Raw genomic sequence first — 27017 nt, 5'->3', positions numbered from 1 at the left:
CAGCAGGGGAGGGGCTTCTCTACGCTCTGTGGCTGCTTTCTAAAGGAAATCACCTGTGGGGCTGGCCATTAGATGAGTATTTTTTTCATTCAACCAGTGGGTTGATGTGGATTTGATGTGGATGGGGGAATCCTCACTGCTGAGCCATTGTATTCTGATATTGGGGAGACTTACCACCATAAGAATACACTGATTAGTGTTGCAGGCTTTAGTCGGCAGCCCTGATCTAGCAGCAAAAATTCGACAGGGGAGTTGTACAGAAATCGATTGGTAGGTCGACTTCTGTACATCCACCCTGCCCAAAGGTGGGTTGAATTTTGTCCGTTCCCTGCTGAACCAGCCGAATCTTGATCCATGTATGGCCGACTTAAAGTGGTTGTAAACCTCAGAAGTGAAATATGAACAAAGCATATCCCTCTATTGTGTGTGCTTGTCTTATTAAGAGCACCATGTGTCATTTCTGTCTGCTTCCTAGGTCCTCTGCTATCAGAATGAATCGGGTCTGACAAGTTTCCCTGACACCATGGGTAAAAAGGTGATAAGGGATGGAGCTCCAGCACACAGCCTGTTATTGACAGCCTCAGCTGTGTTCCTGTGTGCTGTGTTGTAAGGGGGGTGTGTCCCTTCCTTCCAATAAGCTCTCAGAGTTCTCCTCACTTAGCTCTGCAGAGTGTAACCTCAGCTCCCTGTCCTCTTTTTTTTGAACCCTCAGGCAAGATTTATAAATTCTGGACTTTGAATGGATGTAGAGAAGAGAAGACTGCTGATAAACAGGTTATGTATGAGGATGCGTTTCATCTCTGTGTATCACCTGAGCCCAGTCACTTATTGATTTTTCCATTCATTCTAAATACTGCCAGCACAATTTATAGGTACTGACATTTATAGGTAAAGTTGATCCAGGGAAAATCCGATTGCCTCTCGGGGGGTCAGGAAATAATTTTTTCCCCTGCTGGAGCAAATTGGATTATGCTTTGCTGGGGTTTTTCGCCTTCCTCTGGATCAACTGTGTGTATGGGATTGGGTATATGGGATTGTTTGATATTATTTTTTATTTATTTTTATGGTTGAACTAGATGGACTTGTGTGTTTTTTCAACCTGACTAACTATGTAACTATGTAGCACCAGCGGCTCCATGACTGCATCTGACTGGACGCAGTCAAGCTGACAATTTTTCACCTGGCTCCTTTGACAACAGTCAACTGAACAATCGACTTTTGTAGAGCTGGGTGGTGTCGATGGGGTGCCGACAGCTCGAACATTGGCTGATGCAGTAAAAATCAAACAAAAGTTGAGCCATGCATGGCAGGCATTCGTTTTCAGTTTTGTGCCAATGATCCAGCATTAAAAATGAGGTTTGTCATATTCTGGAAACACACATTTGTCTGATATAACAGTCAATGTACATAGCAAAAATCTACAGAAGGGGGAAAACTTTTGCACCTGAGCAGAGAGTAGGGTTGGATCTGAAAGATGAGTAAATCATTACAATGACCCTGTAAAAAAACACAAAAAAAAAAAAACACATAAAATATTCAGTTTTACCACCACGGTGCAAACACAACAATGAATGTATAGTATTACTATTAAGGTCTCATGCACACAATGTTATAAAAAAGCCAGTAGCGCTCGTTGTAGAAAGCTGTAGCTGTAGAATGAGTTTCTTTTGCAGCAGTGTTTTTCAGAGTTTTTTTTTTTTAGCTGTAGCATTTTTTTAGCTTTTTTTTAACAAAATTATACTCCCCCAAAAGCTTATGGTTCAAAAACGCTAAGCGCAGAATAGCCACGTTTTTCAGCGTTTTTAAGCTTTTTTCAGTTAGAGCGTTTTTACAGCGGAAAAACTCCTATGCATGGACACATAGGATAACATGGTGGGGAGTTTATTGGCTTTAGGAAAAACTGTCTGTGCATGAGGCCTTAGGCTACTTTCACGCTGGGGCCGCGCGAGCGTTAGTGCTAAAGCGCCGCTCGTTTTAGCGGCGCCTAAGCACTGTTTAAGCAGTGCTTTTCGGCCGCTAGCGGGGCGATTTTAACCTCTGCTAGCAGCCAAAGAAGGTGTTAAAAGCGCCCGTGTTGTGGCGCTTCAGAAGCGATGCCTATTCATTTCACAGCGCTAACAAATCGCTCCAAAGATGCTGCTTGCAGGACTTTTTCTAATGTCCCATAAGCGCACCACCCCAGTGTGAAGGCACTCGGGCTTTCACATTCAGGCGGCATGGGATGGCAGTTTTCAGGCGCTTAACAAGCGCTAATTCTATCGCTAAGAACGCCTAAAAACTGCCTCAGTGTGAAGGGAGCCTTAGGCATACAAGTAAAAGAGATCTAAATAATCTTATCAAAGTTAATGATTTAAAAACCTTGATTCTATGTATACAGGGGCCGTCATATTTGTTTTTTTTTACTCCTGCTTAGCAGTGCTACACAATGGTTGTGAAGTTCCTTTTTAACCACTTAACGACCGCCCTATAGCATATTTACTGCTGAAGGGCGGCCGTTCTGCACAGGGTCACGTATATATATACGTGATTCTGCACTTCCGCCTAGGGGGCACGCACACCCCGCTTCTGCTGTGATTAGATGGATGTCCGCCAGCACCCGCTGATCGTCAGGAATATACACAGGTTATAGCCTGCATTGCTGATCATGCAGAAATTTTCCAACTGGATGGTTGAACAGACGTTAAATCGGTAAATTATAAGAATCAACCTTTTCAATTCACAGAAGGCTTTGCTTCACGTGAACAGAATACATGGCTTTTGGTGAATGGTCACGGGAAGAGGAAAGAGAGGGCGAAATAAAGGATCCTTCACTGTTGCAGCCACAGCCCCCTTCCCCCCGGAGCGCCATAAAAATAGAGGCAGATCCAGGGGGGGGCAACGGGGTAACTGCCCCCCCGAGAAATTAGTGACAGGCATGCAGGCGGATCAGTCAGCGGGCTGGTTGGCGGATCAGTTAGTGGGCCAGCGGACCAGTTAGCGGGCCGGCAGGTGGATCAGTTAGCGGGCCGGCAGGTGGATCAGTTAGCGGGCCGCGGGTAAGCTAGCGTATCAGTTAGCGGGCCGGCGGGTGAGCCAGCGAGTGGATCAGTTAGCGGGCCGGGGGGGGGGAGCCGACGGATCAGTCAGAGTTCTGTCGGGTGAGTGGCCGAACAGGCCAGTCTGCAGGTGGGCGGGCGGGGGAGCAGAAAGATGTCATCCTCTCTCACCGCCCACCCTGCATCACCGCTCTCCTGCCCTCACCGGGCAGCCGCGGGCAGCAGAGAGATTACATCATCTCTCTGCTGCCTGCCTTCACGCTGGGACACACCATGTAGCAGGCAAGTGACACAGCAAGTGAAAATCTGCATTTGGTGGGAAGGTGACGTGGCAATTGACAATCCACATCTTGTAGCAGGCAAGTGACACAGCAAGTGATAATCCGCAACATATGGCAGGTGACGTGGCAAGTGATAATCCGCAACTTGTGGCATGTGACGTGGCAAGTGGCAATCTGCATCTGGTGGCAGGTGACGTAGCAAGTGACAATCAGCATCTGGTGGCAGGTGACTAGGCAAGTGACAATCAGCATCTGGTGGCAGGTGACGTGGCAAGTGACAATCTGCATCTGGTGGCAGGTGACGTGGCAAGTGACAATCAGCATCTGGTGGCAGGTGACGTGGCAAGTGACAATCAGCATCTGGTGGCAAGTGACACACTCGAGGCTCCGACTGATTCTGCATTAGGGTGAGTTGAACTATTTTATATTCCAATGTAACAATAGAAATAATGCGCTTCCATCATCCTGACACCATATCAACCATGGTGCCATGATGATTGAAGCGCCAACACCAGCCATTTCCCCGATAAATTGCCTGCAAAAAACCTTATTTTCTGGCAGTGCCCCTCCCGAGATTAGACTCTGGATCCGCCCCTGGCTGGATCCAGACCTTAGATTACCTTCATTACACCATTTTTGTACAGAGCTTCTGGTTGCCCTGGAAACAGCACTCTGCCCTGCCAGAAGTGCTGCTGCCGCCATCTTGGAACAAGACAGAGCAGGAAGCCAGCTCCTCTGACACACAGAACCCCGTCAGATGCCCAAGAAGGAGAGAGCACAGCTGGAAAGTGGAAAGCCACGCTAGTGCTCATCATGGACCACCAGTTGCACCACCAAGGCCGCATACATCTGGAGTTCATCTTTAGTAGGGATGAGCCCTATATCCTAGTCCAAACCAACCGGAGCAAGCCCACCAGTAAACTGTCACCTGTATTAGACCAATCGGGGGAATTTCACACCCAGCAAGCGCACATATGTGATGAGGATTAATACGTTCAGCTGCAGAGCGGGGAATTCCTTTAGCCGCTTATAATTGGCCCAGTACAGTGACAGATCCTGGTGGGCTCACTCAAGTGAGTTTGGACTAGGATCTCAACAACACTTGAGCTCATCCCTAAACTTTAGAATGTCTTGAATGGGTATAATGACAAAATATCTTAAACACCACCCCTCCCCCACTCATATCTACGTCAACCATGACGTCACCCCCACATGGCAGTATTTGGGCCTCGCAATTGGGTACTCATGCCCGAGCATTGCATCCTGGGAGGAGGTCACATGTTCTCTCATACCTAGAAACACTGGGTATTTCACAAGGGCTCCAACAAAGCAACAGGTTAATGGGAGAGGGCATGGCGAGTGTGACTCTATGTGGAACCGCTGTGGGATTTTAAAAAGGAGTCCACTTTGATACGTCAGAGATTCATATTGATATTCTTTTATTACTATAGTCTTTACTTACAGTATCCAAGGAGAGCAGGTCATCCTTGCTGCCACCAAACACCATGACTTCACCGTCTTTGCCCAGACAGGCCGTATGCCAGAGTCTATAAACAAAGTATACAATATTGAATCACATAGCTTTATTTACCAAAACAAAGCAATAATCAATGACGTGCTATAACCTATAGCAAACAGTTATTTTTTTACGGTATAAACTGGAAATAACAAATAAAAAAGGTATTACCCATGGCACCCGAGCAGTCTTTTATCTAGCTGCAAACCTCCACCAGAACTGGAATTTTTTTTCTACCCTCAGGCAACAGATAATTGTTCAATTCTTCCTTTCTCCAGAACAGCCCCCCCCCCCCCCCCCCCCCATCCATGTTGAAAAGTGTCCACACCCCTTATGTCCCAAAAGACAGAGGGGCAGCATAGCAGTTGCCAAGGGAGGTGGCACACAAGGTATGTTTGTTATGTTAACAAGTGACAGTTACCAAGTGTTTTGTTGACTTTTGATATAATGTTCTTTAGAAGTCAGTAAAATTGTGTTATTATGAAATGGTCCAAAGCCCAGGTCTTCCTCACCTGGCCCTTGTAAATAGATCTGGCGGTGGTCTAGCTGCTGTAGGCCATCTATATCCTGAGCAGGGTCCTCGTGTTGATGGGGACTGCCGGTGCTGCCTTGATCTGCTTCATAGTCTAGCTCGGGGGTCAGCAACCAGTAGATCACGGGACAGGTGACTGGTAGATCGAGGTCTGGACTTGCTTACCCATTCCAGAGCATCAAACAGAGTGCAGTGCAGAGGGACTACTTGTAAAGTTGGAGCTGTAGTAGGGAGTGAGAAAAGCCGATGCCCCCTCTGTAGTGCCGGCCCCTGTCCTATGCAAAATGATACCAACTGCACTCCACCTCTTATCTCAGCTAGAGGTCTCCAGAGTGGTGCCAGCAGCAGGAAAGAAGAGAGGTCAGTGTGAAGCAATACACCGGGTATAATAGTATAGGGCTGCTTTCACACTGATGTGCTGCGGTTTACCCACATGCGGGTGCAGTGCAGTGTATCTGCAGCTTTGCTGTGGGTTTGCTGCACTTACCTATAGGCTTCTATTATATCCTGCGGCGGGTTTGGTGCACTTTCTGAAAGGGTTTTACCACCTCCCCCTCCCAACTTTACATGTGAACGAGGCCTAAGGGTGCCGCTGCCGAATGCAAGGGCTCATTCACAAGTACAACAGGCACTGCTGGTCCTCTGATAAGCGATCTGAGTGTGTTTGACAGGTGGCAAGGAGGGGATATGTTTCCGCCTCCACTATCCGATGTAAACCCATGATTGCTGTGCAATGCACGCAATTGCGAGATGGTAGTACGGCAATTAGAGGTTTAAATCAGGTGTGAGGAGGCGACACTGTGCACGATGAGCTTTGTCTTCTCCCATGTTGTTCAGGTAGATCTCCACCTCTTTAAGGTTGCCTACCCCTGATCTAGCTCTTTCACCCCTAGAATTCACTCACTTCTGCTCTAACTTAGCACCTCAACCTGAATATTCTAACAAAGCAGATTACTGAATACAGGATCATACTGAAGTCATACAATATAGACTATATTTTCAAAAGTATTGGGACGCCTGCCTTTACACGCACATTAATTTTAATGACATCCCAGTCTTAGTCCGTAGGGTCCAATATTGAGTTGGCCCACCCTTTGCAGCTATAACAGCTTCAACTCTTCTGGGAAGGCTGTCCACAAGGTTTAGGAGTGTGTCTATGGGAATGTTTGACCATTCTTCCAGAAGCGCATTTGTGAGGTCAGGCACTGATGTTGGACGAGAAGGCCTGGCTCACAGTCTCCACTCTAATTCATCCCAAAGGTGTTCTATCAGGTTGAGGTCAGGACTCTGAGCAGGCCAGTCAAGTTCCTCTACCCCAAACTCGCTCATCCATGTCTTTATGGATCTTGCTTTGTGCACTGGCCCAAATCATTTGGTGGAGGGGGGATTATGGTGTGGGGTTGTTTTTCAGGGGGTTGCACTTGGCCTCTTAGTTCCAGTGAAGGGAACTCTTAAGATGTCAGCATATCAAGAAACTTTGGAAAATTTCGGAGAGTGGTCTGAGTGGCTCTAGAATATCATGCACCTCATCCCGATTGTTGAAAGTAATGAAGGAGGATTGGGATTATTGCGGTGCTCAAAATAATTGTTGCATACAAAAATTATATAAAATAGTTTCTTTATTGGTACAAAAAAAGAGAAAGAGAGACACAGGGTTACATTAAAACCAATTGTAGAGCATATACATATTGTATGTAATGGGTCGCTGATGTCCCAATAAAAAGAAGGTGGTCACAAGTAGATGTTGTGTCTCAACATGTTTCCCCAGTGATGGCTTTCTCAGGGAATTGTTTGGGACCACCACAACTAGCCCAGCTCTAGCATAAAGTACAAAGCAAAATATCAGTTGACACTTTGGACAATTTCATGCTCCCAACTTTGTGGGAACAGTTTGGGGATGGCCCCTTCCTGTTCCAACATGACTGCGCACCAGTACACAAAGCAAGGTCCATTGTCAATACCTACACCATCTTCCTTAACCCAGCATGCAACGGGAAATAAAGAAGGCACATTACAAAAGCATGAACCAAAATCTCATAACATATAGTATCACTGCAGAACTGGATCATAGGTTTACCTTTATTAAAGTGAACCTGTCAGTAGAGAACTATGGGGGGCTGCCATTGTTAGCCTACTTATAAAAATGCTACATGGCTGCCTGTGTCTGACTTCCGTACTTTAGAGTCAAAACTTCAACCAGAATGCTGCAAATGAGTGTCAAAAGAGTATCAGCATTCCTTCTATTAGTACATGTTCTGTGTTAGCACTGAAGCCACAGCATGATAATCAGGGAACTGGCATTCTCAAAAGGAGACATCAGCAATGGTAGTCGCCATTTTTCTCTCATTCCAGGTTCCCTTTAAAACAGAACTAAAGTCCAGCACATGAATTCACAGCATAGGGTTCTAATGCATTAGTGCTCAGTTAATGCTTAGGTCAAGAGCTCATGAGATTTTGGGAGTTCTCAAGAGATCTAGATCACCCCTTTAATGGTCACTGCACTGCTTGGGGCTGCCCAAAACTGGGAAACAAATATTTGCCCTGCATAAAAATTGCAGCACAGGGGGCGCTCCACTGCAGAAGCAAAACATCTTCTTTGGGTAAAATTGACAATAAAATATACTTGGATTAAACTTGAAACAGTGACATACTTTAGTAAGGGAATGCAAAATATTCAATATTATTTACTTGTTCCTCTCTCCAATCCAAAGGATCCCGAGACAGTGGAAGCAAACTGACTGTTGGACTTAAAGTGTAAGGAATATAAAGAGCCTATGATAGATTTTAATAGCTGCCTTTGTCCCAACTGGGAACATTTTCCCTCACTTCCTGTACCAGTGACAGCAGTGTCATTGTGACAGGAAGTTAGCGAATGGCGAACCCTGTTTGCCATTGAATAACCTTTGAAAACGTTGTCAGGTCTCAGGGAACCCCCACTAAAATGATTAGACCACTCATTGTATATTAGCGTGATCAGTAAATTGAAGATGTTTTAAATTAAAGAATAAAGAATATTGTTTACTTAATAGTCAAGAAATAAAACAAATCATTGTAATTTTCAGAAAAGTAACAAAGACGGGGCCTCTTACATTGGTGGTCAGTGTAGAAGTGACCCCTTACATTGGTGATCAGTGTAGAAAGGACCCCTTACATTGGTGGTCAGTGTAGAAGTGACCCCTTATATAAAAGGTCAGTGTAAAAAGGATTCCTACATTGGTGATGAGGGTGAAAATGACCCCTTACATTGGTGGTCAGTGTAGACGTGACCCCTTATTTTGGTGGTCAGTGTAGAAAGGACCCCTTACATTGGTGATCAGTGTAGAAAGGACCCCTTATATTGGTGGTCATTGTAGAAGTGACCCCTTATATTGGTGGTCAGTGTAGAAGTGACCCCTTATATAAAAGGTCAGTATAAAAAGGATTCCTACATTGGTGATGAGGGTGAAAATGACCCCTTACATTGGTGGTCAGTGTAGTCGTGACCCCTTATTTTGGTGGTCAGCGTAGAAAGGACCCCTTACATTGGTGGTCAGTGTAGCAGTGACTCCTTACATTGGTGATCAGTGTAGAAGTGACCCCTTATATTTGAGGTCAGTGTAGAAAGGACCCCATACATTGGCGGTCAGTATAGAAGTGACCTCTTCAACTGGAGGTCAGTGTAGAAAGGACCCCTTACATTGTTGAGTGTAGAAATGACCCCTTACATTGGAGGTCAGTGTAAAAATGACCCCTTACATTGGTGGTCAGTGTAGACGTGGCTCCTTACATTGGTGATCCGTGTGGAAGTGACCCCTTACATTGGTGGTCAATGTAGACGTGACCCCTTATTTTGGTGGTCAGTCTAGAAAGGACCACTTACATCGGTGGTCAGTGTAGAAGTGACTCCTTACATTGGTGATCAGTGTAGAAGTAACCCGTTATATTTGAGGTCAGTGTAGAAAGGACCCCTTACATTGGCGGCCAGTATAGAGCTGACCCCTTATATTGGAGGTCAGTGTAGAAAGGACCCCTTATATTGGTGATGAGGGTAGAAATGACCCCTTACATTGGAGGTCAGTGTAGAAAGGACCCCTTACATTGGTGGTGAGTGTAGAAATGACCCCTTACATTGGTGGTGAGTGTAGAAATGACCCCTTACATTGGTGGTCAGTGTAGAAAGGACCCCTTACATTGGTGGTGAGTGTAGAAATTACCCCTTACATTGGAGGTCAGTGTAGAAAGGATCCCTTACATTAGTGGTCAGTGTAGACGTGGCTCCTTATATAAAAGGTCAGTGTAAAAAGGATTCCTACATTGGTGATGAGGGTGAAAATGACCCCTTACATTGGTGGTCAGTGTTGACGTGACCCCTTATTTTGGTGGTCAGTGTAGAAAGGACCCCTTACATTGGTGATCAGTGTAGAAAGGACCCCTTATATTGGTGGTCATTGTAGAAGTGACCCCTTACATTGGTGGTCAGTGTAGAAGTGACCCCTTATATAAAAGGTCAGTATAAAAAGGATTCCTACATTGGTGATGAGGGTGAAAATGACCCCTTACATTGGTGGTCAGTGTAGTCGTGACCCCTTATTTTGGTGGTCAGCGTAGAAAGGACCCCTTACATTGGTGGTCAGTGTAGAAGTGACTCCTTACATTGGTGATCAGTGTAGAAGTGACCCCTTATATTTGAGGTCAGTGTAGAAAGGACCCCATACATTGGCGGTCAGTATAGAAGTGACCCCTTCAACTGGAGGTCAGTGTAGAAAGGACCCCTTACATTGTTGAGTGTAGAAATGACCCCTTACATTGGAGGTCAGTGTAAAAATGACCCCTTACATTGGTGGTCAGTGTAGACGTGGCTCCTTACATTGGTGATCCGTGTGGAAGTGACCCCTTACATTGGTGGTCAATGTAGACGTGACCCCTTATTTTGGTGGTCAGTCTAGAAAGGACCACTTACATCGGTGGTCAGTGTAGAAGTGACTCCTTACATTGGTGATCAGTGTAGAAGTAACCCCTTATATTTGAGGTCAGTGTAGAAAGGACCCCTTACATTGGCGGCCAGTATAGAGCTGACCCCTTATATTGGAGGTCAGTGTAGAAAGGACCCCTTATATTGGTGATGAGGGTAGAAATGACCCCTTACATTGGAGGTCAGTGTAGAAAGGACCCCTTACATTGGTGGTGAGTGTAGAAATGACCCCTTACATTGGTGGTGAGTGTAGAAATGACCCCTTACATTGGTGGTCAGTGTAGAAAGGACCCCTTACATTGGTGGTGAGTGTAGAAATTACCCCTTACATTGGAGGTCAGTGTAGAAAGGATCCCTTACATTAGTGGTCAGTGTAGACGTGGCTCCTTATATAAAAGGTCAGTGTAAAAAGGATTCCTACATTGGTGATAAGGGTGAAAATGACCCCTTACATTGGTGGTCAGTGTTGACGTGACCCCTTATTTTGGTGGTCAGTGTAGAAAGGACCCCTTACATTGGTGATCAGTGTAGAAAGGACCCCTTATATTGGTGGTCATTGTAGAAGTGACCCCTTACATTGGTGGTCAGTGTAGAAGTGACCCCTTATATAAAAGGTCAGTATAAAAAGGATTCCTACATTGGTGATGAGGGTGAAAATGACCCCTTACATTGGTGGTCAGTGTAGTCGTGACCCCTTATTTTGGTGGTCAGCGTAGAAAGGACCCCTTACATTGGTGGTCAGTGTAGAAGTGACTCCTTACATTGGTGATCAGTGTAGAAGTGACCCCTTATATTTGAGGTCAGTGTAGAAAGGACCCCATACATTGGCGGTCAGTATAGAAGTGACCCCTTCAACTGGAGGTCAGTGTAGAAAGGACCCCTTACATTGTTGAGTGTAGAAATGACCCCTTACATTGGAGGTCAGTGTAAAAATGACCCCTTACATTGGTGGTCAGTGTAGACGTGGCTCCTTACATTGGTGATCCGTGTGGAAGTGACCCCTTACATTGGTGGTCAATGTAGACGTGACCCCTTATTTTGGTGGTCAGTCTAGAAAGGACCACTTACATCGGTGGTCAGTGTAGAAGTGACTCCTTACATTGGTGATCAGTGTAGAAGTAACCCCTTATATTTGAGGTCAGTGTAGAAAGGACCCCTTACATTGGCGGCCAGTATAGAGCTGACCCCTTATATTGGAGGTCAGTGTAGAAAGGACCCCTTATATTGGTGATGAGGGTAGAAATGACCCCTTACATTGGAGGTCAGTGTAGAAAGGACCCCTTACATTGGTGGTGAGTGTAGAAAGGACCCCTTACATTGGTGGTGAGTGTAGAAAGGACCCCTTACATTGGTGGTGAGTGTAGAAAGGACCCCTTACATTGGTGGTGAGTGTAGAAAGGACCCCTTACATTGGTGGTGAGTGTAGAAAGGACCCCTTACATTGGAGGTCAGTGTAGAAAGGATCCCTTACATTAGTGGTCAGTGTAGACGTGGCTCCTTACATTGGTGATCAGTGTGGAAGTGACCGGTTACATTGGCAGTCAATGTAGAAGTAACCCCTTACACTGGTGGTCAGTGTGGGCAGGAGATCAATATACCAGAGCTATCTTCTCAAGGAACCTCTAGCAACCTCTGGAGGACAGCGAGTTAAAAAGGGCTGAGTTAGTGGAAAACGATCTAATCGGAACACACAGCAATGAAAACTTTTATTTTGTATAGCAGAGAACAGCTAGAAACGCTTCCTATTGCTCAACGCGTTCTTGTTAAAGGTTTTCCCTCACTTCCTTTTCCAGTACCAATGTTGTCACCAGGAAAAGAAGTGACAGGAAATCACCCCAACCGGGCCACAGGCAGGAATGAAAACCTGACACTGGAATCATGCGCAGCTCGGGACAGCAGTGATTTTGAAATACTGAGGGGCACTTAAATGAAAGCAATATTAACTTAGCATTTTCTCTTGGGTTGGTGTAATGTACCTTGGTTGATCCTTATCTAAATGTGTCAACTGCTTCCATTCACTGGTAGAGAGACTATATATCCACCCGTCACCTGCAAAAACAACACGTGAAAAGCAAAACTGTCACAAAATGGCCTTCGTGTTATCATTTAGAGGAACACGATCACAGTTGCCGTAAAAATATTAAATATATTTTTATGATTATTATTTAAATTTTGTAATTATTATTTTAAAATTAAAACACTTTTACTCACTTAGTGGTACACTTTCAGCACTAAGACCCCCAAAGAGATATAAATGTTCCTCTCCAATAGGTGTCAGTGTGTGCCATGATCTCCCCCTTGGCTTCACCCCTGTAATCTGGATCCTGGGGGGGACAGAAGTTATCTATATGAACACACAATGCAACTGGAACACAAACAAAATCTTTGTGTAAAAGAGCTTTAAGTTTTATCCAAACCCAAAAACAAAAATGTAATATATTACATCTTACCAGCCCTAAGATGTGGTGGATGCATTTCTTTTTTGAAACTTTTTTCATTTATTTTTACCCGGTGATCGTTCCAGTAAGACTCTTCCTTTCTGATGGTGACAACACTCACTTAATGCACTGTATGGTGAAGCAGCGTTGTCACCTTAGGCTGCTCTCCTGATTTGAACTACAAATACCCCCCCCCCCCCCCCCCCACTTCCCTCAATACCTCTATTACATAAGGGGGAGTCTGTACTCCACCAAAGATACTTGGGAAAGCTGATGACTTTTTTTGAGATCAGTTTAATACATTTATTTATTTATTACAGGTACTTATATAGCTCCGTAAATTCATGCAGTGCTTCACATATATATTGTACATTCACATTAGTCCCTGCACTCAAGGAGCTTACAATCTAAGGTTCCTAACTCATATTCATACATACACATACTAGCATAGTTCCCAACTGTCCCTGATTTTGAGGGACTGTCCCTGATTTGGAGCAATGTTCCTCTGTCCCTCATTCCTCCTCATTTGTCCCTCATTTTGGTCTGATCTATATAGATGTATATAAAATGCACTTTTTATCAAAAAAAGTGTTTTCCAGTGCTAAACCTTTCATCCAATTTTTAAATTGCTGCATTTGTAAATTCCAAAAGCCAATATAAAGGAATAGTAGTGGTAAAAAAAGCACTTGTGGGTTTAACCAATCTTGTTTTTTTTTTTGTACAATTCTCCTTTAAGGGGGCGTGGTAAGGGGTGTGTCCTATGCCTGCATACTTTTTCTGCTAGGTGTCCCTCATTCCCATTTCAAAAAGTTGGGAGGTATGTACTACGACCAGTTTAGACAGCATCCAATTAACCTCCCAGCATGTCTTTGGAGTGTGGGAGGAAACCGTAGTACCCAGAGGAAACCCAGAGACAGGGGGGAAAACATGCAAACTCCAGGCAGGTAGTGCCAAGGTTGGGATTTGAACCAACAAGGAAGTGCTAACCAATTAGCCTCTGTGCTACTCAACTTATAGGCCGTTACATGAATACTGGATTTTTAGATGAATCAAAGTTATTTTTCTATACTTGCAGAAAATGTACTTAGCTTGCAAAAAAATAAAAACTAATGCAGCCACCACATTCAAGGACTGGTAAGCTGAAGTACACTATACTGTCAAAAGTATTGGGATGCCAGTCTTAGTCCATAGGGTTCAATATTGAGTTGGCCCACCCTTTGCAGCTATAACAGCTTCAACTCTTCTGGGAAGGCTGTCCACAAGGTTTAGGAGTGTGTCTATGGGAATATTTGACCATTCTTCCAGAAGCACATTTGTGAGGTCAGGCACTGATGTTGGACGAGAAGGCCTGGCTCGCAGTCTCTGCTCTAATTCATTCCAAAGGTGGTCTATCAGGTTGAGGTGAGGACTCTGTGCAGGCCAGTCGAGTTCTCCACCCTAAACTCGCTCATCCATGTCTTTATGGACATTGCTCCTCTCCTGTCAGGTGAGAGGAGACCGATGGTGTGTTCTCAGCACAAAGGAACACCGATCGGTCGCCTCCCCTTGTGTGTCCCCTCCCTCTACAGTTAGAATCACTCCCTAGGAACCTAATTAACCCCTCGATCACCCCCTAGTGTTAACCCCTTCCCTGACAGTCACATTTATACAGTAATCAGTGCATTTTTATAGCAGGGATCGCCGTATAAATGTGAATGGTCCCAAAAATGTGTCAAAAGTGTCCGATATGTGTGCCGCAATATCGCAGTCACGATAAAAATCGCAGATCGCCGCCATTACTAGTAAAAAAAAATAATAATAAAAATGCTATAAATCTATCCCCTATTTTGTAGACGCTATAACTTTTGCGCAAACCAATTAATAGACGCTTATTGCGATTTTTTTTTACCAAAAATATGTAGAAGAATTTGTATCGGCCTAAACTGAGGAAAAAAATTGTTTTAAAGAAAAAAAATTGGATATTTATTATAGCAAAAAGTAAAAAATTGTGTTTTTTTCAAACCTGTCACTCTTCTTTTGTTTATAGCGCAAAAAATAAAAACCGCAGAGGCGATCAAATACCACCAAAAGCTGAAAAATGGTCTGGGCAGGAAGGGGGTGAAAATGCCCTGTATTGAGGTGGTTAATGAACAAAAGAGAAATGTGTTTTTGTTTTTGTCTGTGTCTAGAGCTTCTAACCCTCCCCTGATCTAGCCAAAAAAATAAATAAAAAAATCAGTTTATTTGTTAGCTTACCCTCCGGACCATATCCAAGTGTCCAGGTTCAGAAAGTGCAGATCATTCATCCGTGTTTGCTAGAAGTAAAGATAAGGGAAAAGTCAAACAATCCGCTGCACTTAGACCTAATAAACTGGAATCCTAAACACAACCCAGAACTAACCAGCACACGTCCACCGAACACGTATCCTTTGTTCCCCAGGACAGCACAAGAATGAGCGGCTCGAGGTTGTGGTGGTGCGCTCTGAAAAAAATAAAAATAAATAAAATTCTTGCAATCCAGTGGAGACTATGGCCTTTACCCACTTCCCATCCAGGCCAATTCTGACATTTCTCTCCTACATGTAAAATTCATCATTTTTTTGCTAGAAAATTACATAGAACCCCAAAACATTATATATGTTTTTTTTTAGCAAAGACCCTAGAGAATACAATGGCGGTCGTTGAAGCACCGTTCCGCCGCCCGTAAGAACGATCAAGCGGCAGAACAGCCGCTATGATTGTCCTTATGGTGTAGGGAATCGCCATCTGAAAAAGCTGATATCTGAATGATGCCTGTAGCTGCACCCATCATTCAGATATCCCCGCACAAAGTCAAGGACGTCATATGACATACCTTGGGCGGGAAGAGGTTACAGAACCCTTTACTTTCAGTGGACCGGTTACTTTTCCCCAAAAATGGACAGAATACATGTTGACCTTAATAAATAGCAAACTGCACTAAGCCACAGCAACCAATCAGAATTCATGGTTCATTGTTCTGATGATATTAAACCCAGGAACAGAAAAATCTGATTGGCGGTGTTGGCATACTGCTCTAAAATATGTCTCGTTTACATTGGAGCAATTTGTCATGAGATTTGATAGGCCAAAACGAATGACAAGTTGCACCCTATTTCCGGCAATCTCACTGTTCAAATCAGTGCGATGCTGACTTTGCGGTGTCACACTGATTTGAAAAAGTAGTTCCTGCACTACTTTTGGTGATTTCGGGTGCGACTTGCATAGACATCTGCGCATAAAGCCGCACATACCGCACATACCTCCCAACTGTCCCTGATTTGGAGCAATGTCCCCTTGTCCCTCATTCCTCCTCATTTGTCCCTCATTTTGGTTTGATCTATATAGCTGTAAAAAAAAGGCCCAGTCTGAGGTCCTGAGCACTCTGGAGAAGGTTTTCATCCAGGATATCCCTGTACTTGGCCGCATTTATCTTTCCCTCGATTGCAACCAGTCGCTCTGTCCCTGCAACTGAAAAACACCCCCACGGCATGATGCTGCCACCACCATGCTTCACTGTTGGGACTGTATTGGACAGGTGATGAACAGTGCCTGGTTTTCTCTACACATACCACTTAGAATTAAGGCCAAAAAGTTCTATCTTGGTCTCATCAGACCAGAGAATCTTATTTCTCACCATCTTGGAGTCCTTCAGGTGTTTTTTAGCAAACTCCATGCAGTCTTTCATGTGTCTTGCACTGAGGAGAGGCTTCCGTCGGGCCACTCTGCCATAAAGCCCCGACTGGTGGAGGGCTGCAGTGATGGTTGACTTTCCACAACTTTCTCCTATCTCCCGACTGCATCTCTGGAGCTCAGCCACAGTGATCTTTGGGTTCTTCTTTACCTCTCTCACCAAGGCTCTTCTCCCCGATAGCTCAGTTTGGCCGGACGGCCAGCTCTAGGAAGGGTTCTGGTCGTCCCAAACGTCTTCCATTTAAAGATTATGGAGGCCACTGTGCTCTTAGGAACATTAAGTGCAGCAGAAATTTTTTTGTAACCTTGGCCAGATCTGTGCCTTGCCACAATTCTGTCTCTGAGCTCTTCAGGCAGTTCCTTTGACCTCATGATTCTCATTTGCTCTGACATGCACTGTGAGCTGTAAGGTCTTATATAGACAGGTGTGTGGCTTTCCTAATCAAGTCCAATCAGTATAATCAAACACAGCTGGACTCAAATGAAGGTGTAGAACCATTTCAAAGATGATCAGAAGAAATGGACAGCACCTGAGTTAAATATATGAGTGTCACAGCAAAGGGTCTGAATACTTAGGACCATGTGATATTTCAGTTTTCCTTTTTTAATAAATCTGCAAAAATGTCAACAATTCTGTGTTTTTCTTTCAATATGGGGTGCTGTTTGTACATTAATGAGGAAAAAAATGAACTTAAATTATTTTAACAAATGGCTGCAATATAACAAAGTGAAAAATTTAAGGGGGTCTGAATACTTTCCGTCCCCATTGTAGTATGTTGTTACCTTCTACATTGACATGACAACTCAGCTCTGAAATCCTAAGCACGTGTTGTCAACCTTGTTTGAAGGATTACAAAGGATACAGACCACGCCCTCCTCATCTGCATAACTCCGCCTTATCTCCTCCCCCCTCCTCAACCCCTCCTTTTGCACAGGCAGGGAGTACCGGAAATTATTAGCTTATCTGGAAAGATCAGCAGGTATTTTTTGCATTTATTAAACATATATAACAAATTACTTTCAATGGTATAGTTAGACCAAAAGGGAACGATTAAGAGAAGTTCATTGTGAGGGTTTACATAAACTTTAAACTGAACTCCAGGCAAACATCCAAATACACAGAGAGACTGCATATTGTGTACAGGAGCTGGTTTAGCTTCCAAAGGATCTGAGTGTCCACCCACTCCCGAGATTTAAGCCTCGTACACACGATCGGACCAACAGGAATTGTGTGATGGCTGTTGGCAGAAAATCCGTCCGTTTGTACGCTCCATCGGACAATTGTTGTCGGATTTTCCGCGGGCAAATGTTGGATGACAGTTTTTAAAATTTTCCGCAGGCAAATGTCTGTTGTCGGATTTTCCGAGCGTGTGTACACAAGTCCGTCAGACAAAAGTCCAAAGTACAAACACGCATGCTCGGAAGCAAGGACGAGCCAGAAGCGGTCGGTCTTGTAAACTAGCGTTCGTAATGGAGAATTAACATTCATGACGTGGCAAATTATGAAATCTCGAAATGCAGCGCACAATTCTCTTCTTCTTTAATGGGATAATAATGAAGCTGCTTTGCTGGTGATACTGATGGAGTTATTGCAAACAAATTTTCAAAGGCTTTTTTTCTCTAGTGATATCAAGAATAATATTATGTTTTTGTTTTTTTTTTTGTTTTTTTTTTTCTTCTTTGGTGCAAGTTACCACACCACCATTATCCCGTAGTTTTTAAAATCAAAGATACAACTATGTTGGTGTCCCTTGTCAATTTTACATTGTATTTTTTTAAATGTAACTGCCGACTCCCAAACTGTCATTTGAAGTAAAACACACAGCCAAGTATTATTCTACACAATTTTTTTACTGTACATTAAAAAAAGAAAACAAATAAAATTAGACATGCTATCTGCCAATAGAACTTAACCAAAAAGTGCATTCTATGCATCCAAAAATATAGAAAATATACCAAATCAAATCATTATTATTCAACCAAAAAATAAAATAAAAGCCTCATGCATGTGTCCTGCTTCTTAATATAGGGGGTCACCAATGCCAAGAGTTGGTGAAAGCAGCAGATTATTCTCCTGGAGCTCCCGCAGCAAAGGCATATGACATAATTGGTCACAATTAATAAAGCAACCAATTTTTGGTCCAAGAACTCCTCCTCCTCCTGTTCCTGGACTTGGGTCAAAGCAATAACTCCAAGGCCAATAATAACACATTATCTCCTCCGATTCCGCAACATGGCTGACTGACGAACGGTCATTCAGAAACAAACTGAAAAGCGCGAAATGAAAAACGCAAATCAACACTCACCAAACTACTACTAACATGAAATTAGCAGAAGGAGCCCAAAGGGTGGCGCTGAAGAGCTGAAAAACAGCGTAGTACGTCACTACGTTCATATTTGTTGGCCAACAATTGTGTGGCCGTGTGTATGCAAGACAAGTTTGAGTCAACGCCATTCGGACAAAATTCCACGGTTTTGTTGGCCAACAATCCGATCGTGTGTACGAGGCTTTACACAACCCTGCCATACAGCACAGCCAGGTGGATAACACCAACTATAGCTAAGCAATAGAGTGGTGTCATCTCTCCACCCCCAACCTTCTGACTAGACCTACCCGCCTGCAGTTCAGGTCTAAAGAAAAATAAAGCAGAGATTATGATGTCATCAATGTGCAGCTCATCATATATTTTATAACCAAATGGGTTGGGTTATCGATCAATAAAAATTCAAAGGAAGGAAGGCAACGTGCAAACCACCATCACTTACCTTTACCTCTGGCTGTATCCAGGCTTGTTTCTGAGTGTCAAATACATGGATATCATTGTTCCATCCCCAAAACATCTGTTCTTCCTGCAAACCATAGTGGCCAGAATTAGGAATCGATTCTTGTTGTTCTAAAGATTTTGTCTGATATTCCATCATATATAAAATGTGTAAAACATGGAATGCATGCTTAAAGCGGAGCTCCACCCCCCCTCCTCCTCGATTCAGTGCAGAAAGTTCTCTGCTCAAGCCGACAGCTGTCAAAAAAAACAAAAAAACAGGCATCCTGCCAAGTTTATCACAAAATTCGGATTTTCACATTTCCGAATTTCCGAACTGCAAAATTTCGGAATTCGAAAATTTGGAAATTCAAAAATACGAAAATATGAAAAAAAGAAAGAAAATCAGTAAAATTCTAAATAACTAACTATTGGAGTTATAGGTATTGGAATTTCCTTTCAAATTTGTCTGTTTGAGTACGAATTTATCCGAAGTTATGAATTATCCGAAATAACGAATGCCTTATCTAAACGAATGGAATGGAACATATTAATAATAAATAATAATAATAAAAAGGTTTTATTGTTATTATTGTTATTTATTATTATTAGATTGTTACGTTCCATTCGTTTAGATACGGCATTCATTATTTCAGATAATTTATAACTTCGGATAAATTCGTACTCTTTAAGTTCCCGAACAGCCAAATTTGAAAGGAAATTCCAATACCTATAATTTAATGGTTATTATTTCGAATTTTACTGATTTTCTTTCTTTTGTTCAGATTTTCGAATTTCCGGATTTTTGAATTCTGAAAACTCGAAATTCAGAATTAGAAAATTTGGACATTTGAAAATTTGGAAATTAAACATTTTTAAAATTCGTATTTCAGAAATTGGGACATTCGAAAATTGGGACATTCGAAATTTTGAAAATTCGTATTTCAGAAATTGGGACATTTGAAAATTTGGACATTCGAAAATTGGGACATTCGAAAATTTGGACATTCGAAAATTGGGACAGTCGAAAATTCGGACAGCCGAAAATTCGGACATTCGAAAATTCGGACAGTCGAAAATTCGGACATTCGAAAATTCGGACATTCGAAATTCGGAAATTCGAAAATTGAAAAATTCAGGAATTTCGGAGTTAACGAATATGTCAAAATTTGTTAAAAAACGAATTCAGAACTAAACTAATTGCACATGTCTACCCAAGACTGCTGGGGACAATGCATTATCACATAGCATGGAGTGCTTCTTGTGGGTCTTGCTGCTTGTGTAAGGAAGAATAAAAAAAAAAAAAATCACATTGATCATCATTTTCCCGAATACGTCTGCCTCTCTATGGCCAGCCCAAGACTGTAACAATGCTAAACAAATGAATTAAGATTAAAATAAAAAATGTGTCACATTACCCATGATGCATCGTGTATATCAAAGCAATCGCCTATTTCGCTGTGTCTTCGGCATCCATAGCCTCCAAAATAAATTAACCTGGAAATGGAACAATAAACTTATCAGTTATGTCTGTAAAGTGAAAAGACCTAGAAGAGACAATCCCAATGCAAAGTCATGGAGTTGGTAGGTAGGTTTATTTTAAATGTACTCCTACAATAAACCAAAGCAGGTAAAAGAGATTTTCACTTTTTTAAAAAATATACCCCCCCGATGCTTCAGCTGTTAAAGCCCAATTCCACTTTATTTATTTTTAAATAACCAACCTAGTACTTGTTAAAATGAAAAAAAAAAAAATCTTTTGCAGCAATACTCATGTCATCGGACTCTTTGCTCCATGGTCCAGCGCTGGTCCCCTTGTGGGTGGAATGATGCTCTGCTTCATTGGCTGCATTCTTTTTCTTCATGGGTGATCCAGAATAAGCAAACATTTTCTAAATACAAGAGTCTTGTGTACAGGGCTGCTGTTAGAAATGACGAGGGCCCCATACAGCCTACCTGACAGGGACCCCTCCCCGGCCAAAAATAATAGCAGACATAGAAAGAAGAGGAGAAGCTCGCAGCACTGCAGGGGAAGGCAGAAGAGGATTGGTGTCAACAAAAAGACAGTACAGCTGGCCCTCCTGTTAACCACTTCAATACCGGGCACCTTCGCACCTTTCTGCCTAAGCCAATTTTCAGCTTTCAGCGCTGTCACTTTTTAAATGACAATAGCGCGGTCGTGCGACGCTGTACCCAAACTAAGTTTTTATCATTTTGTTCCCACAAATAGAGCTTTCTTTTGGTGGTATTTGATCACCTCTGCAGTTTTGCAGTTTTTATTTTTTGCTAAACGAATGAAAAAAAGACTGAAAATTTTGAAAAAAAAAAGTTTTTCTTTGTTTTTGTTATAAAATTTTGTAAATAAGTAAGTTTTCTCCTTCACTGATGGGCACTGATAAGGTGGCACCGATGGGCGCTCATATGTGGCACTGGTGGGCACTGATTGGCACTGATAGGCAACACTGATAGGTACTGAAAGGCTGCACTGATGGGTACTTATGGGTGACACTGATAGGCGGCACTGCTGGGCGGCACTGAAAGGAGGCACTGATTGGCATTGATAGATTTAACTGATGGCACTGATTGGTGGCACTGGCAGGCATTTTACTTTGGCACTGATTGGCAGCTGCCCTAGGCACTGATTGGCATTTCCCTGGTGGTCTAGGGTGGCACACCTGGTGGTCCAGTGTGGTGGCCATCCCTGGTGGTATTGGTGGCATCCTGGTGGTCCTGGGCGGGCATCCTCGGGGGGGCTGCGCTGATAAACAATCAGCACAGACCCCCCCTGTCAGGAAAGCAGCCGATCGGCTTTCCTCTACTCGCGCCTGTCAGACGCGAGTGAGGAAAAGCCGATCAACGGCTCTTCCTGTTTACATCGTGATCAGCCGTGATTGGACACAGCTGATCATGTGGTAAAGAGTCTCTGTCAGAGACACTATGTTATCTACGGAGTATCTATGCCACAAATATGACAAGATCTCAACGATTTATGGCATTTTAACTCACAATTCTACTAAACTTTGGTACATGGTGAAATGGGAGCAAGATTTCAATGAGACCCTTGAACTTGATGAATAGCATTCATTAGCTCAAGCAGCCTCGAGATCTCTTATTAATACATCCATTATCGAGGCAAACTATAAAGTGCTCTTTAGATGGTACCAGTTAGGCTGGTAAATGACACCCCTGATTCTTCTCCGCTTTGCTTCCAAGGGTGTGGTCAGGAGGGGGCTATGCTCCACATTTGGTGGCAGTGCCCTAAAGGGAGGTGTTTCCGGATTAGAGTATATACTTTTATCTTTTCCCTCAGCCTTTAAACTAATAAAATCCCTGAAAAAAACATTTACTAGGTGGAGTGGTGGAGGAAGCCCCGAGATAGCAGAGAAAACTCATCACTTATATATTTTGCTAAAATTATCATTCCCAGGTCCTGGAGGTCGGTGGCCATATCGTTTGATCAGCTTAAACACCCACTCTCCTGGATCATTATAAACAATAGGCATGAATGGATTCTGGACAGCCGCACTCAAATAATAGCCTTATTTATTGAAAAATACACATCAAATTTCAAAGGATCACAGCAGACAACAATAGCTGAGTAAGCACTGATGCCAGTGCGAAACGTCAGCTCGTTGTTGTCTGCTGTGTGTCTGAGTGCGGCTGTCCAGAATCCATTCATGCCTATTGCGATCAGCATCAAGCCAGCACCTGTGACCTCCAAACCGAGATCGATTTACTGTTGGCCTATTAAGAGTTCCTAGAGCGGTGTTCACTCCTTCCTACCATCATTATAAACAAACGGTGGATCAAATATCTGGCTGCTGATCCCAGGACACTACCCGCTTAAATAGTTTATTGATCTGTAAAGGTAGAAGCACGGAGTCCCCCTACCCTTTCTCCCCCTCTTCCCCCCCTTTTCTTTTTTTTTTCCTTTTCACCTTTTTGTGGGCCTTCTAGTCTATCTTCTCTATGGGTAACTACAATTTCTCCTTTTGACAATTCAGAGAACAGGCTTGTTCTAGGGGTTCACATGTTGTGATTGTCCCCCCCACAAGTGTACTCCAGATTTTAACTAGTGAACACATCTTTAACTACAATAACATTAGGTATGGGCAATGTGCTTTGGCGTTATATATTGAGGGTTGCTTGCCTTCGGTCCGAGAGCAGACCACGATGTGTTACATAAAAAATTCCCTTTAAAATCTATACCAGACCTAAGGGCCTGGTATGCCCCGTGCTCGCCGCAATAGGAAAATTTGTTTTTCCTATTGCAGCGTGCGCGAAATGCAATACCCTGCCCTTGCGTCGTATCTGGTCCGTTGGACCAGCACACAGACGAGCGGACTTTCCGCCAGAAACTGAGTCCGACGGAAAGATTTAAAACATGTTTCAAATCTAGGTCCGGCGGGCTTTTGGGAAAAAGTCCGCCGGAAAAGTCCCCCGGAGCCTACACACGGTCGGATTGTCCGGCAGACTCTGGTCCGCTGGACCAAGTATGACGGAAAGTCCGCTCGTGTGTACGTGGCATTAGGGTATTGAGAGTATGATTCCTTAAGTCTAATTGGAATTTTGGTACACTCCTCTCATTTCTAGAATTAACAGTACCTGGATACCCTCCCCTATGGTTCTATGTTTGTTTCATCTTGTGGTCTACTCATGCATAAGTTTAGTCTAATGGAGGTTCCACCTAATTGTCATTTTTTCTGCCTTTGGATTACTATTGGTTATATGTCTATTTTATACCTATTGTTAAAATCTTTTAAAAAAAAGATTGAAACGAAGATTCCTACTTAGGATGCTTTATATAACTGGATAGAAAAGAATAGAATAGAATAAAAAATAGAATAGAATAGATAAAAAGAGAATAGAATAGAATAGAAAAAAAAGGCATAGACTAGAAAAGAAGAGAAAAGAAAAGAATAGAACATAATAGAATAGAAAATAAAAATAAAAAGGATAGAATAGAAAACAAAAGTATATAAAAGAATAGAATAGAATTCCGAAAATAAATCATTCTAACATAACAAACATGATAAAACTAAATTATTAAAGTGGAGCTCCAGTCTGGGAAAAAAATAAATAAACGTCAGCAGATACAAATACTGTAGCTGCTAAATTTTAACATAAGGACACTTACTTGTCCACGGGTCCCGTGATGTCGGCATCCCAAGCCTATCGGCTTCGGGTGCAGGTGCCGGCATTGCAAGTAAGGGAAACCAGCAGTGAAGCCTTCAGGCTGGGGTGCGAACAAGTGAAGCTTCCCCTTTTCCACTTTTCCCCTTTTGGGTGGAGCTACACTTTAAATTAAAGCATAACTCCACTTTTGTTGAGAAAAAAACATTCCCCTCTGAGTGATCTCTGTACATTGCAAGGATTATAACAACCTTTGTTGCAGATTCCTACCTTTTGTTATTCTGAAGAAATCCCTGTATGTTTGTTTGTGTCTCTGTGCTAAGTGTTTCTAAGGGGAATGGTTTCATAATTATCTATCAGTTGTGCAACTGCAGGGCACTAATGAGGAAAGCTGCTGGGCCTGCATCCCTTTGGATGTGTTCCTATTGGAAGTATCTCACCAAAAATGACATTTTTGTTGCAGGGGATGCCTGAAATCTGACTTGTATCTTAGGCAGACTTCTGGGAAAATTGGTGAGCCAATCAGACAAGCAGGAAATGACGCTTCTGGGGAGTGGTCAGTACACATTCTGTGTACAGAACAACTCTATGTAGCCATATTGCATTTATCGAAAATTACAGTAGCTACAGATTGAAAAGGAAAGGTAATTTTTAATAATATTCATTTACAATATGACTTGTATTGCAATTGTAAACGCAAAGTGGAGTTACCCTTTAACAAACTAATCCGAAACAAAAATAATTTTTCCGTTGTGCTCATCTCTAGTGAAAGCTGCACTTTGCTAACTATTGCAAGGCAATGAATTAATCATCTGATAGTGTTTTACAGCATGTCTCTTGTGGACTCACTCTAGTTCCCATGTTGTGTCTGCAGCTAGTAGAGGAATAGTAATTACCCCTAGAATCTGCCAAGAGATTAAGGCCTCTTTCACACCTGTGCAACTTGTCCTGCGACATGTGACTACAAAGTTGCATGACAAGTCGTATCCCATGATTTGGGCCAATGGGTACCGTTCATATCTGTGCGACTTCAAGTCGCAGCAACTTCAAAGTAGTCCCTGCACTACTTTGGTCTGACTTTGATGCGACTTGAGGTCCACAGACCTGACGTTTACACAGGCATTGCCTCAAGAGGCACGACTTTCAGGTTGCACAAGTGTGAAAGGGGCCTAAAGGAACAAGCGGGTGATTAGGTTTGTCAGCACCGAACCAAAAACTGTATGGATGATATCACACAATTTATTTTACGGTGTTCCTCACTCACCGATCTCTGTATGTCCAGCAGGAAAGTTTGTCTCTTGGGGTTGGTGGCCGTCCATTAAAATTCTTTACATGCTTCCACGTGAACATTCCATTCCCTGAGTGCAGGTCCATGTAATACAGCTTTAAAGAAAATAAAAGACAAATTCTCATGCTTCAAGAGACAATCATTTCTAAATCAATGAAACTAATGCAGTTATTCTAAGTTCCAGGTCACCAGGTCACCAGGCGACCAGGTCACCTCAGTAGAGGATTAAACCAGGGGCACTCTGTAAAAGAAGTTTAACCACTTGACCTCCAGAAGATTTTACCCCCCTTAACCACTTCAGCCTCAGAAAGTGTCACCCCCTTTCTGACCAGGCCATTTTTTGCGATACGGCACTGCGCTGTTTTAAATTACAATTGCGCGGTCGTGCGACGTTGTACCCAAACAAAAAAAAGAGAGAAAATTTTGAAAAAAAAAAAAACCAAAACTATTTTTTACGTTCTGCTATAAAACATATCCAATAAATTTTTTTTAAAAATCTAATTTTTTCATTAATTTAGGCCAATATGTATTCAGCTACATGTTTTTGGCAACAAAAAAAAAAATCCCAATAAGCGTAAAAGTTATAGCGTCTACAAACTATTGGATATATTTATGGCATTTTTATTTTTACTAGTAATGGCGGCGATCAGCGATTTTTAGCGGGACTGTGTCATTGCGGCGGACAGGGTTTCAGCAACAGAGGGAGTGCCATCAATCAAAAGATGGTGAATGACAATCTACAGGCTGTTGAATCAGCAAACGGCCGTGTCCCCAAAACATCTTCTCATCCCACTGTGGTGTAAACAGGCACAGTCTACATGAGAGTGCCAACTCTGCGCTGGATTCAGGAGCAGTGCAGCATTGTTGCCACACCATCACAGGAAGCTGCATTAGGCGCAATTCACAGACAAAATCAATAAGTATTTGCGGGACTTTGCAGGGGGGAATATAACACATAGTTTTTAATGAGGTCACAGTTCTATTTTAAATTAAATGATATACCTGATTGCTGTATCCTTTGTCATCATATCCTCCGAAGATATACAATTTACCATTCAGACATGCTCCACAACTCCCAGACATTGAAGGGGGCAAGTCTCCGTCTGTTAAATGCATCTTCCTGCAATTTGCAACCATGAGACTCATTACTGGAATGGAAAGTAACATCACTCAAATGTAAGCTTTACAGAGGAAATAAGTATTTGTACATAACTACTTGGCACTGCCTAACTGTAAATATACGCCATCATTTTGACGTTAAATACCGGGGTTATGGCCGCAGCTAGATGCCATAGACCGGTATTTTTTTTTTCTGCAAGTAGTTGGCTTTAGGATAAAAGTGGCCGATTCGTCCCGCCACTTCTCAGGCTAACGTTACCAAATCGGGAGCT

The 27017-nt window shown here is 42.9% G+C and overlaps 1 protein-coding gene across 2 annotated transcripts in view; it reads right to left on the bottom strand.

The window, feature by feature from the left end:
* Positions 1-27017, bottom strand: part of KLHDC1 (kelch domain containing 1) — a 49274-nt gene that overhangs the window by 12497 nt on the left and 9760 nt on the right. For both annotated transcript variants that reach the window (XR_012237115.1, XM_073609896.1), the window contains exons 3-12: positions 26629-26746; positions 25603-25721; positions 20624-20702; positions 19210-19293; positions 15134-15214; positions 14989-15047; positions 12527-12639; positions 12292-12364; positions 4779-4863; positions 1445-1497 (exon numbers count right to left, since the gene is read on the bottom strand). Coding sequence is in view for 1 of the 2 variants with exons in the window: in XM_073609896.1 (XP_073465997.1) it covers positions 1445-1497; positions 4779-4863; positions 12292-12364; positions 12527-12639; positions 14989-15047; positions 15134-15214; positions 19210-19293; positions 20624-20702; positions 25603-25721; positions 26629-26746 (864 nt within the window). In the remaining variant the exon portion in view is untranslated. The remainder of the gene's footprint in view (positions 1-1444; positions 1498-4778; positions 4864-12291; positions 12365-12526; positions 12640-14988; positions 15048-15133; positions 15215-19209; positions 19294-20623; positions 20703-25602; positions 25722-26628; positions 26747-27017) is intronic.

Source organism: Aquarana catesbeiana, linkage group LG13 (genome assembly GCF_042186555.1).
Source record: "Aquarana catesbeiana isolate 2022-GZ linkage group LG13, ASM4218655v1, whole genome shotgun sequence".
NCBI lineage: Eukaryota > Metazoa > Chordata > Amphibia > Anura > Ranidae > Aquarana > Aquarana catesbeiana.
The sequence above is the reverse complement of the archived record's forward strand: the minus strand, read 5'-3'. Positions and strand labels throughout refer to the sequence as shown.